Source organism: Aquila chrysaetos, chromosome 6 (genome assembly GCF_900496995.4).
Source record: "Aquila chrysaetos chrysaetos chromosome 6, bAquChr1.4, whole genome shotgun sequence".
Taxonomy (NCBI): Eukaryota; Metazoa; Chordata; class Aves; order Accipitriformes; family Accipitridae; genus Aquila; species Aquila chrysaetos.
Window position 1 is genome coordinate 27448060 of NC_044009.1, and position 20725 is coordinate 27468784.

The 20725-nt window shown below is 35.2% G+C and overlaps 1 protein-coding gene across 5 annotated transcripts in view; it reads left to right on the forward strand.

The window, feature by feature from the left end:
* Positions 1-307: 307 nt before the first annotated feature.
* Positions 308-20725, forward strand: part of CCDC141 (coiled-coil domain containing 141) — a 111164-nt gene continuing 90746 nt past the window's right edge. For all 5 annotated transcript variants that reach the window (XR_003924084.1, XM_030019194.1, XM_030019193.1 and 2 more), the window contains exons 1-2: positions 308-506; positions 2145-2267. Coding sequence is in view for 4 of the 5 variants with exons in the window: in XM_030019194.1 (XP_029875054.1) it covers positions 405-506; positions 2145-2267 (225 nt within the window). In the remaining variant the exon portion in view is untranslated. The remainder of the gene's footprint in view (positions 507-2144; positions 2268-20725) is intronic.

The following is a 20725-nucleotide window of genomic DNA, read 5'->3' on the forward strand; positions in this document are numbered from 1 at the left end:
AATGTGAAAATGTAGATTGTATAGTTGCATGTTCTGAAACCTCAAAACACTGTTTTTTTTCAGACTCAACAATAATTTTTTTTCTAGCTATTTTAATTTGAGAATCTCTTTTCCTTTGGATGTTCATGGAAGAAGCCCTTCACACTTCAGATGGTGACAAAAAAGAACAGGCAGCTTAATGCTACCAAACTAGGGGTGTGTCAAATCTCTCTCAAGAATGATAAACTCAAAGGAGTTGTCTATTTTTAACCTCCTGTTCTTTCCTTTTGGCAGACTAATCGGTGTTAGCTGAGCTGTTTCACTGAATGAATCCAAGCAACTCTGTTGTTTTCTGAAATGAACAGTGAACCTTGCAAGAGCGTTTCAAGTCTGCTTTAATGCATGAAGCCCCATTTTGAAACACCATGTCAAATGAAGCCAGTTTGGAGCAGAAGCTTTCTACAACAACAGTCAGTTCTGTTGCTGTTCAGGCTGGGGATGCCAGTATTGTTATAGCTGTACTTAAGGTAAGGCAGCAACTGCTAGCATGTGTGTGGTTGGCTTTCTGCTACTCAGTGATTACTACGTCTTTTAAATGTTCCGTGCAAATGAAGAGTTAGCGTAAAATGACAAGGCAAGGTCATTTAATCAGTTAGTATTTAATAGAGCTTCCTTGGAAGTTAACACTTGTGTCTGTTCAGAATTTCCATTTGTGGTTTCTTTTTTTTTTTTTAAAATAGAATAAATAATCTGGCCAAAATACGTAAGCTTTTAGAGGCAAGGAATTCCTCTTACTCTTTTTAAAAAGAGATAAAGGCAGAGTGCCATGAAAATGTGTTAATTAGCCTGACGTTACCTTTATTCGTAGTTGAGACTCCTCAAGAATTATTTTTAAACTATACTCAGCAATGATTTTACATAATAAGTAGTCTACCAACTCCATAAATGCAGATCGTGTGTCTTTTTTTGAAGTATTTGCTGGGGAAAAAAAAAGCCTAAACCTGATAATGAGTGGTTATTTTTGAAAGCGTGAATTCATATTCCCATGTGTTTTAGCAGAAGCCCTTGTGTGTATATAGTTGCACTTATAAGCACCTAAAGGCCTGTTCTGTGAGCTAGAATCCACACCTACAGCTTGCACAAAATTTGGCATGGGGAGTAAAGCTGGATGCCTAGGTACTGAATCCCAGCTGGAATTTATTGGCAGTTTGTTTCTATGTTCTCCAGGCAACTTTGGAATACGTGCTAGCCTCAGCCACTAGACTTTGTAATGCAGAATAAGGTGACAGTGAGTTGGGCTGTCACCGAATTAGGGAGATTATTCTGGATGGGGTTACCTCAGTTGTGCCGGTACGAAGGTTCTCTCCTATCAGTTCTCACCCTTCCTGGGAGACTCTGTCTGCCACCACAGGGGAGTAATCTTGTTGCAAGGAGACTTAAGTTTAGGGCGAAGACATTTATTTTTCCCTTGCATGCTGTGGGAGCCATACTATCCTCCAGTGACATCGCTGCTTCGTTCCTTATCACCATCCTCACCGAGTCACACTTCTCAGGCTGTAGCAGTTCCGCGACACAGCGAGGAAAGAATTAGCTATGCATTGCTGTCAAGCTTCCTTTCTTTGTGTATCTTCCAGGAGACAATGGGAGATTGCTGTTTGGGCTCTTATTCCAAAGGCTACTAAGTGTCCCTGCTGCTAGTTGTGCAATCTCTCCCTTTATATATTCAGTATACAGGTGTGTTGGATCTGCGTGATAGAAATAAGATTTGGGGTTATGGTCTTTGTATCTGCTGGAATATATTTGTACCTTCTGCCCACTCCACCACCCACCAAGTTTCCTTAACTATTTATGCGATCTTCAGCTGAAAGGGGAGATGAGTTGGAGAAACCTTTTTGGCTCATTGTGATAATCTTACTCTTCACAGGCAAAACCAAAATCACAGTAGCTATTGGATAAGACTAGAGTCTGGGATTTTGATACTTGTTTCAAATGAAGTGAAGTTTCTATTTTATCCTCTGTGTCTTCATTCTGCAATTGAGTACATGTTTATGGGTCCCTGTGCTCCCATGACCATGGAAAGTATATGTGACCTGAGAGTCCGTGTGAGTAAATAAATGAAGGAAAGCTTGTGTTTTCTGAAGGCTGTAATTGTTTACTTATTACAGTGTGGAAAATGGGTGAAGCTTCAGCTGGCTGAATCAACACCGAATTTATTAGAAATTGGCAGCAATCAAGATGAGACTAAAAAACTACTGCAGGATCACGAATTCCTCCTAGCTAAACTTAAGGTAAGATGTGATAGGACCACACAAAAATGCATCTAGTCATTCTAGTTCAGGTACAACATTGACATAGCTGCCTGGGCCTCCTGTTGCGATGTGGTTGCCAGGTTGAACTGCCCATAGAAAAAAATACATTCGGCCTTTGTCAGTGTAACAGATTAAAGTTAGGCCTCTGCGATGGAAAAATACGCTCAGTGTTAATTACTATTTTCTGACAACAGCAATAAAGATGCACTGTTTTTTCCACTTTATACATTACTGTCATGTCAAGTGAAAAATTCCAATAGCCCTCTGTAACTGCTAAATATAACAGAATGTCAATTTTTTTTTATTTTATTCTCTAGTCTTATGAAAAGTTTGATTACTTTAGAACAGCTGTAAACACAAGCAAGCTCTTCATAAGTGTGAAGTAGATATTCCAGGCATGTTTTTATTGAATATTAATCGATCTAAGTTACAGTAAGAATGATATCGTAACATTAAATATTCTTGTCTTGATCTAGGAAGATTTTAGCTAAGTAACAGACCTAAAATCAGATTTTAGCATTCTTGAGAGCAGGTTGTAACAACAGTGGCATTTGGACACAGAGTGTCATGCTTGCTTGAAAAAGCTGAATTATTTTAAATGTGGATGTTTAACACTGAGAAGAGTCTAGAGGCACCTAAGAAGAAATTTTGTTTTCATGTTTTGATAGGGCAGATTGACTTTATATCTGCAGACAAATAAATTCCTCTAAAATTTTGGAGCTGTGCACAGCAACTTATTTTCATAGATTCCAAATATTTTATTTTTTTGAGATTACATACAATTCAGATCTGAAAGAACAAACATGATCTGGATAGGATCAAGTGCATTTGATTTAATACTAGAGAGTACGTGCTTCCCCAGTCATTATAAATTGCAGATGTATGTGATCTAATCGAATACAGTATATAGAGAATGTAATCTAATATGGTGCATAATGTGGATTTTGAATAATATGAAGAATAGCATTACCAAAAAACCCCAAGCCATCCCAAACCAAAAAAACCCACCCAAAACCAAGAGGGTGGTTCTGCTATCTTTACTTATGCAAGTGCCTCATCTTTATTGCCATCAGTGCTACACTCAGGCATTCCTGGAACAAGCTGCTGTATCCTGTTTAAACAATTCAGAATTAGCTGAGTTCTTACACAGGGGCAACAGGAATAAGCTGAGTTTTGTCTCCTAATTGTCAAAAAATAAATTTTAAAGAGTGGAAAAAGAAAACATAATAATTCCAATCTTTAAAAGAAAAACAAAAGTTCAAATAACATTTTACTATCAAGTCAAACCTTAAGGTGTTATGTATTTATATTAAAAATTGTTTGCTAAGGGGAGGAAAATAATATATTGTTCTAAGAGAGAGCTTGTAGGTGTTACTGAAAACTTGTGAGGACATGAACAAGCACAGTAAAACAATGAAGTCCTCTCCATAGACTCCAACTGAAATCATTATGTTAAAGAAAACAGGAAGGGGGAAAAAAAAAAAAGTGTGATAGATGAAATCTCTAGATGCATCCCCAAGCTTCTATTCCATTTTTGGTTTAAAATCGTTAAACTAAAATTAAGTTTGGGGTAAGTTTCTTTTCATTAAAAAGCTACTTAAATAGTGAAAAAGTTAAATAATCCAAAAGCATTTCATGCTTTCTGATGCTCATTCAAATGTTTGCCTTTCTATTCCTATTAGTCTAGATGCATGGAACCTTAAGTTTGTTTTTTGTTTAGCAGAGTTTACCTTGTTTTCTGCTCACAATAAATAGTAAAATAATAAAATAATCACAAATATTTTAGTTAATATTGATGAAAATGCTAAAATTTTTCACTCCTATTTGTGAGGTCTTGTGACTGATTGCTTGAACCTAGGTGACTGATCCTTATTTGGATCCCCAAAGCTTAATAGATTATATCAGATCAGAAAATTTATTATGCATAAACTGTCAAAGAATGCTTGTCATCCAACTATATCAGGAACAAATACTCATTATTTCATGTTTTATACCTGCAGTCCTTGTAAAATTCAGCATTGATTAATGAACATTCTATAAAAGGATTAAGTTCAAAATGACTATTTTTTCCTCAATAATTTAAGAGCTGCAATTTCATTATAATTTGTACTGACTGTGCATTTTTCAGACCTGACATTTTCTGTCTTATAGTAAGCTGTTAACACTTGTCAGTAATTATTCAGTCTTAAGTAACTAAATCCACTCATCAAAAGTTTTTACAAGAATGATTCTCAGACTTTGAAGCAATTTTTTCCACTTAGCATTTGTTAATGAATTATGCATTAGTTATGTGAAGACGGATAAAGAGGTAGTAACGTTTTAGTCTTCCACATTTATGGACACAAAGATTTAGTTACTTATGAGAGGATAAAAAAGAATTTAGAAATGTGGGCAGGAGAGGGGTTGAAAAGATGACACAAAATTGCAGTTGTTAGATGGTCCTTGTTTTGATGGTGTCCAGTATATGCAATTCTATTTGATCTTTTACTCTCAGTGAGCAACATAATTTTGAAAATTTTAACAATGATTAATTATACAAATATACGAACATTCTCCCAGCTGTGGTTTTATCCAGTGCAGTTTTTAATTCTTCCATATCAGCTACAAGTTATTCTTTTCAGTGACTATCTTGTTCCAACTGACTCTATCAATGATAGTCTATGGCATCTTATAATGTATTTATTTCTGCTATTAATTAGATCTTGGCATTTGGAATGCATTATAAATAGTCTAAAAAAAGGTACAGATAAAACTAAGGTCCTGTGGACAAGTAAAACTTGTTCCAGTTATGTGGCAACATTGTGATATTTTATCTCAGGTTTACATATCTTTTTAAAACACTTATATGCAACTGTATTAATGCAAATAAGGCATATAGCAAATCAGAAGTATGTTGTTAGAACAGCACATATATGAAAATGATGGCTTCCATAAAATAAATTATGAATATCCATCAAAAAAAGATCTTTTAGTTCAAAATAGGGTATTTATTACACTTAATATTTGTCGATCATGATCTGATTGCTTCAGTGATTAAACTTGTATGAATCTGAGGAGTTGCCAAATACCATATTAACCCCATTTGGTTTTTATCAGTCTGTAACTTTACAAAGTAAGAAGATTAGAAAGTTATATTATAGCAACAGGGAAAAAAAAAGTTGTGTTGTTTTTTTTCTACTGTGCTTCTTTAAAAAGAAGTGAGGATGGAATCGTTATGTTTTTTAATTTTAAAACTAGAAATGGCTTACAAGTAGAAAACGGTATAATTAAAAATTTCCCCACTTGGATCCCCAGGAAATAGATACAATTTTGTATATTGTGAAATTTTATTGCTGTATTAAAAAAGTGCAAAATAAATCATGTTTCCTGACAGATACCAATACTGGATACACATATGCTTAACTTTGCTGATCAGTTCAATCCAATTCAAAGTTAAGCATTTGTGCAGGACGGGAACAAATTCCTGAACCAGCAATTATTTGAATGTGAAACTAGTCCTGCTTAATGGAAGAATTAGATGATTAATACTAAATACAACTTTGGAATCAGTGCTGATGAACCTATGGACTTTTAGAACATAATTCATGGAATAGTTGACCATGCTGGTATTATGCCATGTTATTTTGCAAACTTATTCTGGGTTTTGATCATCCTTTTTATTTTTAGCTTCATTATTCTTATCCCAGTATAGGTATTGTAAGTTATAATCAAAATATTCGGGCCAAATTCTTTCATCGACTTCATACATTGAGGAGTCACAGGTGTAAGTAAGGACAAAATTTGGTACAGTGACCAGTGATCAGTGTATAGTACTTCTGATGCTAGAGGAAAAGGCATGTAATCCAGCTCACTACTCCAGGGAATTGTTTTTGACTCAGCAATGTTAACAGGAGTTAAAAACCCCTAAACAACCAGTATGACACTCAACAAGGTAGATAGTACTTTAAAGGATAGTAGGAACAGGCTTGCTGAATGAGAAAGCAGTAATTTTTAGAACATTTCTTTACTGCTTTTAATGTTGAGAATTATTGTGATAAAAACTGGTGTGTGTACTTCAGGGCATTAGGAAAAACATCTGAAATAGTTTCCTTTGATAGAATGTACTCTATCTTACTCATTACTGATTTAAATTTGTTCCATTGAATTTGGGAATTGGGAACATCCTACTATTTTAATAAAAAGCAGTGCTCTTGAAATTTTACTTATATGTATAATATTAATGTCCTTTATAGAGAAAATTATTCCATTTGTTTTTTGTTGAATTGTCATACTGACTGCTACTAGCCTGGAAGATTAATGAAACCTGTTTTGCAACAGTAATTTAAGAGGTAAACTGTAGTTCAGTTTCTTAATTTTGTTCAATGATGCCTAATTGATCAGGAAATTTTGTATATGCTTGTCATTTGTTCTAGGCAAACTTACAGATTTGTTTTCCTTTGGTCATAGATTTGGTGTCTGTGTTAACGAATTACATATTGTTTTATAATTGATGAATTTATTTGACAGGTCTAGATGCTGCCAACACTTACATGTATTCATTATTGCCGGTTCCATGAACTGAAATAAAATGTTTCTTTTGAAAGTGGTTAAGAATTAAACATAAATATTTTCAGGTTTGGAATCACAGCTCTTTCTCTTTGTGATTTGACCTTTCAGTAGTCTCAACTAATATGTTCTGATTCTAAACAGTTAACATTCTGTTTTGCTAAATTAGACCATATCAGCAGTAACAGTTTTGTTGAAAACCTTAACTTCTGTGATTTCATGCAAGTGTCCTTCCCAACATTTGCCTCATCCTTGTTTACATGACCTTCAACAGGTTTATATGTTGTGGAAATGTAAATATATGTATATGTATGTCGATATCTCATTCTTTACAATTTCAAAAAAACGTGCGAAGAATCAAAACCAGAAAAACTTGAGAGACAAAGCTTCCAGGAGGTAAAATTATATTGATTGCATTGTGCATACACCTTTCTCTGCCTTTTTTTCTGTTCTCTGTAATTCAGCTGTTTCCAATAGAAGCCCTACCTGGAGATAACATGTTGTCTTAGTGTTTGAATCTCCCAATATTAATGCTTTCTGGATCATTCTAAAAAAAAAAAAAAAAGACTGTGTGTGCGTGTGTGTTGCCATGCTTTTGGCTATGACAATGTTAAAATCCCCACTAACACAAACAGCAGCATTCTTGGTTTGCTTCCAAAGTTCTGTTTTTTATCATAAAAGAGACTGTGGCAGAATCACTACAAAACATAAATAAATATAGCCTATAAGCGTAAGTTTAAAACCAACACTGTTATTAATTTGGCTCATGAACCTGAAGATTGCTCCAAATTATTTTATTTACTTCAATTCACAGAGCATAATTGCAAAATAGTAATTTATATGCTAATACCAAAGAAAAACAGAGTAGAAAATTATATTCTTCGAAAAGCGATAAAATAATATGCTCATTTTTTACATTTGATATCTTTTAAATAAGTCTTGCAGTTATTTCAAGTAAAAATATTTTTGTAATGCTTATTTTTCAGTGAATTTGTTATGGAAGAAATTAATTGTTAATATCTTCTGAATTATTTGCATTTAATTATTGGTGTCCAACAGTACAATTAGCAGCAAAGTTCAGCTGCATTTTCATCATAAAGCTGAGCTGATTTTTGCAAGTGATTTGAAAAAAAAGAAAGAAGGGAGAAGGTAAGATTTAATAAATATTTTTTCAATGTTAGTTCAGCTCACTCACCAGTTTCAATATTTGCATAAAAAAAATTCCCACTGAAATAGTATTTGTCTCAAAATAGTTTTATGTCTACTTTCTGGGCTTTAAGTTAATAACTATTTGTGTTGTGTAATTTCAGTATTACCTATAAACAAAGATTAATTTTAGCAGCATCTCAGTGAGGAGGAAAATTTACACCTCTAAAAATTCCAAGTTACAATATTCACTGTAAGAATCTGAAGCTGGACCTTTGGACTATGTAAAATATGAGCTAAAGTGTGAATTTTGGCCCAAAATAATAATGAAAAATAGGGAAGGAAGAAGGAAAGAAACCACTGAGCAGGATCTGGGTTTAAAGATAAACTCGGTATAATTACATAATTATGAAACAAATGTGTGATCCAGCCAGCTGAGCATGTAAGTCTGCTCAAACAGTTTGACAAGCCCTACCTGTTTTTCAGGCAATGACAATGACAAACAGATGGAAAAAAGAACAAAAGGCAGAAAGTTTTCCAAAGTTCTCTCCTTCCTGAGCAATCTGATATCCAGTTCTGATGAGAATATTGCTTATTGGGAGCAATCTGATCATGAACTTCATCATGAAATGGTGAACCTGAAATGAACCTGATCATGAAAGGAAGAGGGTCAGGAGGAAGCAGGTGAACTTCAGTAGTATAACAACAGAAATATTATAAAGTTCAACAATCCAGATATAAGGTCATGAAGTTAAAGTGAATAGTAAGTATTTCTGTTGCAGCCTTAATTTAACTACTTGATTGTGGAACAGCTGTTAACCACCATGGCTGTGCAAACAGTCCAGGATCTGATACTTGCAACTATTCGGAAGAGAATTAGAAAGTAGGAGTGGAAATTTAGGATTCTGGTCATCTATACTGAAAAAAGCCAACATCAAACTGAAGGTAGGTGCCTAGTAGGGATATCAAAGGGAAGAGTATCATCTTATTTCTTGAAGTGGACTAAGAAAACGGTTTTTTTAGATTAGCAGAAAGACTGAGATTCTTATAAACATATTGAATGGGTAAACTTGACAGGAGAGCAACAGCTTAAGTTGAAAGCCACTGCTGGCATAGGAATATATATAGCACATGGAGATCATTAAAAGAGGTAGGCTGGAAAAGGTTTCTCATTGTCAGAGCAATGTCCCAAAATAGATTTTCAATGGGAATAAAAGGGGCAAAAATCCTAGGTGATTTTGATTGGCAGTAAGAAAAATTTGTGAAAAGGACTGTCTGAAATGATTGTTTCTAAGACCCAGGTGCCTTAACTTCATGACCCAGGTGTTGTGTAATCTTAACAGAGGATGAAAATTCATGAATCTTTGTTTTATTGAAGTTCTTCACTTGTGAGATCTTGATTGTGCTATAGCTAATAATTTAAATCTCTGTTGTTCGTGTTGACATAAACTACAGAAGATTGTGAATTTTAGTTATGAATTAGATTGATTCAGGAGCTGCTGTCTGTTTAAGAAGAAATATTGGAAAGTATTTCAGAGGGAAAAGCATATTTTATGATGGCTGGATTCAGGGAGAAAAAGGTAAAAACTTTACTGACATGCAATTTTCATTTTTTTGAGATGCAACTCAGCAAAGAAGTTCAGAAAGAGTGTAATCAATTCTACCTATGAAATTGGCTGTACCTAAAATATTTGCATCTTTCATTTTTTAAAATAATTTGAGAATTTTTAAACATGAACAGGCATACATTCTTTTTGTAATGAGACTGGAAGAATTAAGTTTTACAGATGTCTGCCACTCATGAAAATTAAGAGTGAAAGTGCAGAATTTGACCTATTTTTAATTTATATATTTTCATCTAATACTCTTTGTTTCAGTTCTATGATATGCTAATTATAATTCTGTGTTATGCTATATTTGCATTCCTAGTTTTAGCTAGGCCTGGAGTATAAAATTATAGTAACTTTGTACCAAAATACAGTGGCTCCAGTGTTCTTTAGTACTGCAGTAACTAAACAAATATGTAAGCAGTGTACTAAATTGTATATATACTTAATCATGGCTGCATTTCTTACTGTGGAAAAAACTATGAAGACTGCAAACACAAGCACTCAGAACCAAAGAAGGGGCAATTTTAATTCCATGCTCCCTCAGTCCGCAGGGTCTTCCAGCCTTTGAAGACCCTTGCTGCAGATTGTGGGTGCTAGAGCTCCTCAGCAAAACTTGTACCTTGTAATGATGTGTTCTTCCTTCCTCTTATTTTTAGAACTTATCAATTTTTATGTTTTAGTTGAAAATTTCCAGAAAAATCCAGTATGGCACACATCCTGTTATGTGAAGTTTCATTCTACTTTGGCAAATTCATAAGCAACAAAGTCTTACAGTGAAAGAGAATCATAATTTTAAGCATTGCAGTCTGCATTAGGATTCCATGAACTAATGCTAAAATATCACGACTTTGAATTTTTCCTTCAGGTAAACACACCAACACCACCAGAACGGTTGTATAGAGATGTGTTTTATTGTAACATTATTGTGCTTGTAAGTCAGCCTTTCTCTAAACCCTATCCTCATAAATCTCATCTTTTCCTTTAGTTTTGTCCTGACATTAGCAACTCCATGTGGCTTTTTGGGTTGAAACATACTGTGTGCTACCCCCTCTAGTTCTCTAGGAAGTTTATGTACTATATGTATCTAGTCCTTATTTTCCTCAGGAGTTTGCCAGTCTCTGACAGTACTTCAAGCTCCCTGATTGCTAGGTGTCTTCCTCTGTCTGCTTTGCTTTGCACTCCAGAAGCTTTCTGAATAGATGGTAAGAATGTACTTAAATGTGTATTCTAGAAGGCCAAATTTTGTTTCCCTCCAGAGAGGGAGGGATGCTCAGTGTACAACAATCAGGAAAAGGCAAAAGATCATTTTCCCTTTTCTTTCCATACTCTTAACCGAACATAAAGTACCCAAATAATGGGCTGTGAACAAGTGAATACAAAAGCTATGCTACCCATCACAGTTTACATAAAAAGGTGTTTCTAGACCTTCAGCTATTCACATTCTGTCTGCTACAATATCAGACCCAAATGTACCCTGAAAATGAGTGGGGGGAGAGTTGTGTGGCTGCACAACTGCTGCATTACCGGACAGAGAGCATGCATGCTGCAGGCCTGGGGTTCTATCCCTGTTAGTTTCCTCTCAGTAAACCCTAAGCAGAATGTTGCTTCCTTTAAGCTATTAATGTGTTTTTTTTGGTATGGTGTTGTGGAAGTGGAAAGGAAAAATAGCATCTCGCATAGAAATTGAAGTTAGCCTGTGGTTTTTAAGACAATGCTTTTCTGACATGGCTTTACTGAGACCAACAGAAGTTGCATGTTTGTACAAACTCCTTTTTGACTATGTTAGGCATTCCTTATAGTGTCAAGCTTTGTGTCAGCTCCTCAGAGCCCAAAGAGAAATGTACCGTTCTATTTTTTTGTATTCGCAGGGAATGGAAGTTCATAAAAGGAAACAAATGACATACAATGTGCAAAGTAATCTAGACATGTTCATATCACATAGTTGTTAATTTGAGAAATAACAGCACCACATACTCAGAGCTGGACGCATTTCTGTCCTTTCCCCCATCCAAACTTGAAAAACAAACCAAACACAGAACCAGACTTTTCCAGGAAACACTATCCTTCCAAATTTGTTTCTGCTCCATTGAAACAATAAATACATTTTTTTATGTATTTATTGAGAAATCATGCCAAAAGAGAAAACTGAAACATCTAATACCAGAAACGATTGAAATAAAGTTAAGGCTTTACTGGAAAGATCCATTAAGTTAATTAAAACAAAAAAACCACCTCATCAAAATTCAGCTTTCTGTGAAATATTTTGCTTTCCATGAGTCCTCATTTTTTGATGGAAATATACTTTTTTCCTCTTACTAAGTTTGCGTCTAGGACAAGGGACACAAGTTGGAAAAAAGGAAATTCCAATTAGATACTAGGGAAAAAAAGTTTGACCACGAAGGTGGTTAAATTCTGGAACAGGTTGCCAAGAGAAGTTCTGGAATTTCCATTGTTGGAGATGTTCAAGACTTCACGGGATAAGTCCCTGAGTAACTTGAGCAAGGGGTTGGGCAGATGACCACAGAGTCCCCTCCAACCTAAATTATTCTATGATTCTGTGTTGATGAAAAGACCATATTTCAAAGACGGAAAGTATAAAAATAGTAATATCAATCTACTCCATTTAAAAATAAACTAATCCTGTATGTAGTATATGGAAACTAAAATAGTTGAGGATAAATATTTGAAAAGTTCACAGTAACTAATAGCGTTGACAGTTGTGGAAAGCATAATTTCAAACTCATGGCAATAAAATCTTAATAGCACTCTGAAGACCATCTTACGTATTTGAACTCTTCCTCAAAAAAGTAAAGCTTCCTGTAAAATATTTCTCTTTTTTTTTACTAGTCTGTCTTCTCAAAATGCAACTGTGTTCTGTTGCTGGGGTAACACACAAAATGACAACTGTTTTGATACTGTATTAGGTTTTTGTAGTATTACAGGAGCTATTATTTTAAAAAAAATAAAGTACACAGCTGTTTTAAATGTGTGAACCATTTTCAATAGACTTTAGAGAAAAAATTAATATTAAGTCTATATTTCAAAATTTCCATGAATCAGTTATAAAAACTACAAGTTTATAATACATGAACAATTTTCTAATTATTTTTTGTAACTTTATGCACACTGTTTTTGCATTTCATTAAATATGGCAGTTTGCTTTAACTTTCAATTTTTCTTTGGTTGGGTTTGAATTCATCACACAGTTACCAAATGAAAAAAAAAAAAATGCGTGAAGCATGACTGATAGTTTTCTAAAGTAATCCCAGTTTTCTCTGTGTCTTAGGCATTATGCGACTCACAGCTAATCAGTTACTGGAAAATACAGCATACTGCTCAGGTACAAATGTTAATTAACAACCTGTTCAGAAAAAAAGGCTTCTAAAAGATGGAAATCTACTTCTGGACCCTATACCAATTTTACAGTGTCCATACTGAATAGTTAGGAAAGATTTAACAACTGAAATGCCTTTTTTATATGTCAAAGCTGATGTAATATTAGGATAAGCGCATGTCTAATTTTATTTCAAAATATAAAATAGTCAGCTCTTTAAAAAGTCAGATTTTGCCAAGAAATTCCAAATGGAGCTACCTCAGATGCCACCTGTTTTTCCACAGTGTATTCAGGACAGCTGTGAAAGTGGTATGATAATTTGGGGGAAATTAACCTACTAGTGGCAAGCAATCTGTGTGTGAAGCTCTGAAAATATTTTACCTTTTTTTTTTTTTTTAACATGTCAATATTAAGTCATGACAGTTATTTCTTTTCACAGATTAATATTAAGATGTTGAATCAGTAAAGAGACTATCACTATCACATAGTCATTAATTCCTGTTATACTGTCTGTATTAGTTACACAGCTGGTCCAGAATGTTAAGAAAAATCTCATGCTGGATAATTAATGAATGCCACTACTTTCATAGAGTTGTTGTGCATGCAACTATTTTATGCTTCAGCAAGAAAGAAACATAATAATGGCTTCTCTTGGTGCTTTACTTATCTAGTAGTATTAAAATGGCTGTTTTATAAGTAGCATTTATTTTTTAGACATATTGATAGTGTTCAACAACTGCGCTCTCAACCCATTCTCTGCCCTTTCATGTCAATGCTACTGACAGATGAAATAAGATTAAATATTTGTTACTGTATTCAAAATTCTCTGGAAGAAAATACAAGTGTTTCTTGCTACATAGGAAATTAAGCCTCTCTATATACCTTAACTTATGGACAGAGGCTGTGAATTAATTGCTTCTGTTATGTTAATTTTATTAAATAGAGGCTGTCAATATCTTATCTTGGAGATGTGGTATTTTAGTGGTAAGTTGACAGATACTCAAAAAGATAAAAATGTTTTACAAAGTCTCCCTTTAGTTGTTTCATGAACTAGCTTCTCACTGTGTTTTTTCCTGACGGTTCAAACATCCAACATGACTGTGAAAGTGACTGAATTGCTATTAACTGAGTGTGAAAAAATGCTGAGGACCAAATTCAGTTTAGAGCCATAGCTATTCCTGATGAAGTAAATTCAAATCCTTGGGTCTTCAGTAGTGTGATGGGAGAAGTCTGTAGGACATTGCCTTTCCCAGGGCATGTGGGAATCTTCTGAATTTCCTCAGCAGGGTCTACCAGCATGGGTCTTCTAAGGCCCAGACACAGTTAAAGTTATCTTTAGTTCTTTTTCCTTTAAAATAGCCTGTCAAAGGGCAGCATACATTCCATCTACCTGCTGCTGGGGGTTTGCTGGGTTTTTGGGGGTTGGGTGGGGTTTTTTTGTTGGGTTTTTTTTGGTTTGTTTTTTTTTTTTTTTTAAGTTCTGGTTGTGGTCTACACAGAAAATGAATCCTGTGTTTCCTTGAACCAACTTCAGTAAATTTTCAGTGAAACTTTTGATAAAATTAATAAAAATAAGAAATTAAGCAGATGACAAGCTGGTTTAATGCTTCAAGGTGTGTTAGCTTGCTCTAGCCTTTTTCGAAGTCAGAGGGGAGACCAAAAGAGCTAAAGCAGCATTGATTTCCTTGCACCCTCAGGATGAATGCTTATGCTTTGGAGTGCAAATAGACTTGTCAAATATTAGGATATACAGGTAGGAGAGTGGATTTGCATATGCTAGTAAACTTTGTTATTTGGCTGTGTTCTGCAAAATAAAAATACTACATGTAAGTCTGAAAAAAACTTGTAAGGACCATGGAGCTATACATGCAAACAGTGATTTTCAGCTAACTAATGACCAAATTCCACATCAGATTTCTCTAAATGGTTGCAATAATTATGATGGGAAGTTTTTTTTTTTTAAAGTAATTTTTATTCATCAGTTTAATTAGCTAGCATAAACAATGTTGAATTGAAAGTACTTGAAGATACAGCACCCCATAATGGTTGCTTAGTTTGAGAGATTCACTGACTATCCTCCTAATAAATGCCTCCAAGCATTTGTTAGAAAAATGATTATTTGTGCAGAGTCTGCTACAAGCAGTTTATATTTATAAAAGAGATGCCCAGGAGCAGCCTTGCATGAGCTACCCAAATGACTCTGCCATTATTTTTTTAGCACTGTTTCTGAGTTGCCAATGCAAGAACGCAGTGATTTATTCTGCCTGTTCATCCAGTACTTGGTACTTTTTTGAAGCTATTGAAAGTCAGACCTAGTGTGAAGTTTTGCCATCTCAAGAAAAGCGGAAATGATCGATGTGTTTTCATTGGCCAGGAAGGGCAAAACGCAGCTCACTGCACACGTTTTTTATTATACAGGAAAACTTTATTGGTTTGGGAGAAACTGCTGGATATTTTTAAAGAGCTGTTTAAGTTAAACTCTACATAAAAATATGAGTGAATTGAACATTAGCAGGTTTACTGAAAGACAAGTTTTTCATATAGCAAAAAAGGTACCAAACCCTATAATGACTACATAAAATTATAGAGTAACAGAAATATACTTTAAAAATGCATTGGGGTTTGTTTTTTTTACCACAGCTTTACTTGCTTTGACAGGTTTTAAGAATTTCTTAAATGTGGTGTACAAAGGTTAAAACAAGGCGGTTCCTTGGCCCCAGAGCCAAAAAAGTGGTTGGTTGGTTTGTTTTTGTTTTTTTTTTTTTTCCTCTTCTACAAATAATATATACTGCCTGAAAAACATCTCATGAGCTGTGGAATGAGCATGGATTTGGTAAGAACTGCAGTATAACTTTATTTCCTGAACTATAATTTGGGGGGCTATTTTAGCTAAATTGAATTTTAGAAATTAAAGTTTATGAATTAAAATTCAAATTGCACTGAAAGCATAAATAAGAAAATCCAATTACAGTTAAATAGAGCAGGATTAGGTCAAATAAATTTATTAATAATTCTAGCTGTATATGCTACAGTTATACAACTTTATGCTAGTAACTTTAGATATTCTTGTATATTTGCGTGTAACTGATTGTGAGCAATAAACAATTTTGTAAGCTCAGGACAATGCCAAAACTCTAATTGGATTCAGTACTTAATCTGTACACAAGTGAATGAAGTGGGACCATGAAGCTATTCAACCAGAAATGATAAGGTAAGGGAGCAATTGATAGGTGTCTGAAGAAGTTACAGTATTGTCTATGGTAATAAAAAACTTCTGGATATTTTGCTGCATATGGGTAATATAGTATTATTGGTAATATTGGGTTATTAGAAATCTATGTTGTTTCTGTTTTGAATGTTATATTCTGAGTTCTGACAGCAGGTCTATCTTATGCTTACACCTTGTGTAGACACCTGTGAATTAACTTAAAATCAACTAGCTCAGACATAGGTAGCAGTGTAGCAGCAGTAGTATGAACCATGATTACCTGCCGCTTCCACTAAAATCATCTGCCAAACTGTAGTTGTATACCCTTAGAAACCTTTCTAGGAATCATTCTATACTGTCCTGGTCTCAGCTGGGATAGAGTTAATTTTCTTTCTAGTAGCTGGTGTAGTGTTATGTCTTAGATTCAGGATGAGAAGAATGTCAATAACACACTGATGTTTTCAGTTGTTGCTAAGTAGTGTTCAGACGAAGTCAAGGATTTTTTAGCTTCTCATGCCCAGCCAGCAAGAAGGCTGGAGGGGCACAAGAAGTTGGGAGGGGACACAGCCAGGGCAGCTGAGGCAAAGTGACCAAAGGGGTATTCAATTCCATGTGACTTCATGCCCAGTGTATAAACTGGGGGAGTTGGCCTGGGGGGGATCATTGCTTGGGAACTAACTGGGCATCGGTCAGCGAGTGGTGAGAATTTGCATTGTGCATCACTTGTTTTGTATATTCCAATCCTTTTATTATTATTTTCATATTGTTATTGTTATTATTATCATTATTAGTTTCTTCTTTTCTGTTCTATTAAACTGTTCTTATCTCAGCCCACGAGTTCTACGTTTTTCCTTCCAATTCTCCCCCCCCCCATCCCACTGGGTAGGGGGGAGTGAGTGAGTGGCTGTGTGGTGCTTAGTTGCTGGCTGGGGTTAAACCACGACAGTCCATTTTGGCGTCCAATGTGGGGCATGAAGGGTTGAGACATATGTCCATCAAGAACAGGGTTTGTTCATTTGCAGCTGGTGCATTTCTTGTGCTCAAAGCCCTATAATGCTTAGTTAAGTTCCAAGCATCCTGTGGCAAGAAGTGGTAAGTTGCAGTAGGATTGTTCTCAGATCTTTTTTGAGCTACACTGCACTGAAAGATTTACAGTGCAGATGGCAGAAATGCTTGGTCTCAGCTTTTAGTGAAGATACAACCTCAGTGAAAGCAGTAAAAACAACTTGAGACACTAGGACACAGTAAAAACTGGGACAACTAGGACACAGTTGTAAAAACAACTGCACTAGGACTGAGTTCTAGGCTACTGACACCGCACTGAATGAGTGACTTAAATTTTACCTTAGGCATGTCTTCACCAGCTGCACTCAAAACAGGTACCATAGTGTAGGCTTACTTACCCATTGCCGCAACATTTTCTCTGAAACAATACTGTTGCAAACTGGCAGCACTGTAGATAAGCATGCTCAAATTGGCAAGGACAGGAGACAAAATTAAGAAACAGGAGAGGGCTTGATTAAGCTAGAGATGGCTACAGTTACAGTAAATTTAGTGTTAGGGCTTATTATTATTGTTGCAGTAAATACAGTTCTTGGAATATATACTCTTGCATAAAAGTGTGATTCTTGCACAGTGCCATGAGTTTCAAACAGTTTACGAATTGTTGTAGTACAATTTTGTCAAATATCTCACAGCTCTTCCACCTGGTAATTTTTTTTTTATTAGTGATTATTTGGGAGTAAGCTTTGCATGTGAAGAGAGGTGTTAATTTCAATTTAATACAATACAATGAGATCTTGGTGATCTATATCGACTTTAAAAAAAAAAGTTTAAAGATAATCAGCAGTAAATCTTTATGAGCAGTGGTATTCACCATATTGTCAACTCATTACTTTGATCCAGTTTTGTGGTGAGGTAATTTGAGGGGAAGCTCTTGCACCTGCCCCAAGTGTTGCTGGCTCAGAAATGCATTTCTTCTTCTGTCCCAGGTTTTCCCACCTGGCTCAGGTTTCCTCTCTCCTTTTCTCAGCTGGGATTATGTACAGCCAGGGGTAAAAGTGAACAGATGTTTACAATGCACAGATAAATGCCATTTTCTACGTAACCCTGACAAGATTTTCCTGTACTATTGAGCAGTTCCAGAATATGTGACTATGGAGCAAGTCTGACTTGACTTTTCAGGCTTGATCAGGCTATATGATATTTTTGGGTTTTGTCTTTTTTTTATGGCTACATAAACTGGCTTGAGGAGTTTAAAATCCATAAATTCAGTAGCTTTTCTGTTGAAGATTACACTGAAATGAAATGTGAAGATCAGATGCACATACTTCAGTGCAACTTTTTGCAGCTCTGCATAAGATTTACCAAGATTTAGAAATATTGTGACTAGTTCATGCCTTGGTATGCTCCTTGCAGTAGTAAGTCCCATTTTTTCTCTAAAGCCAATTTTAGCTACATAACATTTTATAGATAATGTAGTTGAAATAAGATAATTCTGTAGCAGCAGAGATATACAAATATCTCAGCATGTTTGAAAGCAACTTTGTAGCCTATAGACTACAAATAAGAATGCCTACCTATAAATAAGAGGGTAAACTCTGTGTTATAACATGAAGTAATTTTAACCTAGTACTTAAAATTTAAAAAATCACATGACCTTTCAAACTCTTTAGAACCTTTAGGGGTAAGAATCTGTGGTGAAGCACAGCACTCATAGCCAAGAGGGAAGTAGTTTGGGAAGCAATAAGCTGTCTTTGGGTTATCTCAACCCTGGGCTGGAACATCTGTTGAACTGACCTTGAACAAAATGTGGAGGGAGCAAAGAAATGGAGGACAAATGGCTTTTTCAGTAATAACTATCTCTGAGGTCAAGTGGTCTGTACACTCCACACTGCTTTATGTTTCTGTCCTCACCTGGTAAATGGCTACTTCAAGAAACAATCTCATGGTTTCCCTCTTCACCAGAGCCACACATTGCAGGTTGGAAATAAACCCGGTGCTTTCAGAGACTCCAGCTCTCTGAAGCCTCTTGAGTGTCTGGAAAGTGAGAGGATGAGAAGCTCACCCATGGTATCAATTTTTAAAACTGTGGGTTTGGTTTATCCCTTGCCTGTTGAGGATAGGTAGCTGCCCAGAGAAGCAAGTATTCTCACCAGTTTCCAGTCTTCTCGTGAAATTTTAGAACAATCCAAATGATGAAAATTTTAACACTGCTTAAAAGCAAGTTGACTTTTAGTACTTGAACTCTGACAGGAACTTGCACTTCCTACTGAAAGATCGTACAAATGAATCAAAATCAAAGAATCAAAAAGCCACATTGAGGTAATTTGTTGTAGCACATAGCCCTAAATTTTAGGTCTATTTTAAAACAAACTTTAGGACGTAACAACTGTTTCCTAGTGTTGGGTGATAAATGACAAGAATGGAGAATGACCCAGTCTGCACATGAAACCTTTGTTATTTTGTTTTCCCTCCCGTGGTCTCTCCATAAGCCTTCGTTTATCAGTAGTTAAGCCATTGAAAAATGAATGAAATCCACAAACCTTATTTATTTTCCATTTTTATAGCTTTTTAAAAATTAATATCTTATTTCCTTATTAATGATTCTTCTAGAATATTCTTTTTCTAAATGTAAAATAGTGTTAGTGCTGAATTTGGGTCTTGAGTGCTATCGCTTTCACTAAGCTGAGCTGTTAGGAAAGAGTGAAACATTTTTCTGTGTCCTGCAGACAAGCAGACCTCTAGGCATTTCATGTTATGTTAGCATATGTAGTTAGAAAATATTTATGATTTTGATGAAATTGGACAGAGAACAAAGCAGTGTGACATGGAAAATTAGTAATAAATTCCTCTTATGTCTGAAGAGCTAGTCAAATTATTCTTGACTGTGCCTTCATGGTAACAAGAACATTGCTTTATACTGTGCTTTTACTGGGGTAGCCTTTTAAAATCATCTTGCAAGCAGTCTGGCTGTGTTTTCAAAATACATTTTGAGAATCAATATCTAGGTCTGTTTTGAAGGAATGTAAATGTCATATCCTGCCTTTATATTGGCTGTGAAATGTAATGAATGATAACAGGAACAGCTGGCATTAGAAATAAATTGGAAGACTAAAATATATTTATTGAATGTATAGACTACTTGAAGAGCAGCATATTATAGTTATGCATGCTCATTTACCTATTGGCAAATGGCTTCAACTACAGAAATTGTCCATTAGTATTCCTTGTGCAAAAGCTTAGAAACAAATTTAGTGGCATAATTAGGAGGACGAGAATGAAAAAGCACATGAGTCTAACTACCAATTTTGCTAGCATTACATAACATAATAGAAATGTGACTGCACTATCAATGCAGGTTTGCCTTTGATGTGCTTGATCTGTTTTTATTGTGAAAATCCCGTGTGTCTGAAGTTAGCCTACAAATGGGAAATAGAGGATGGGACCTGAAAAGGTGGGTGAAGTGGCCTTCCAGATGAAGTAACTTCCTTCTTCCTGTTAGTATTGTATTGACCTTTGGAGATTTCAAGACCTTACCTAAAATGCAGTGTTCTCAAACAAGTGAACAATGTAGACAAAGATGTGTCCTGTT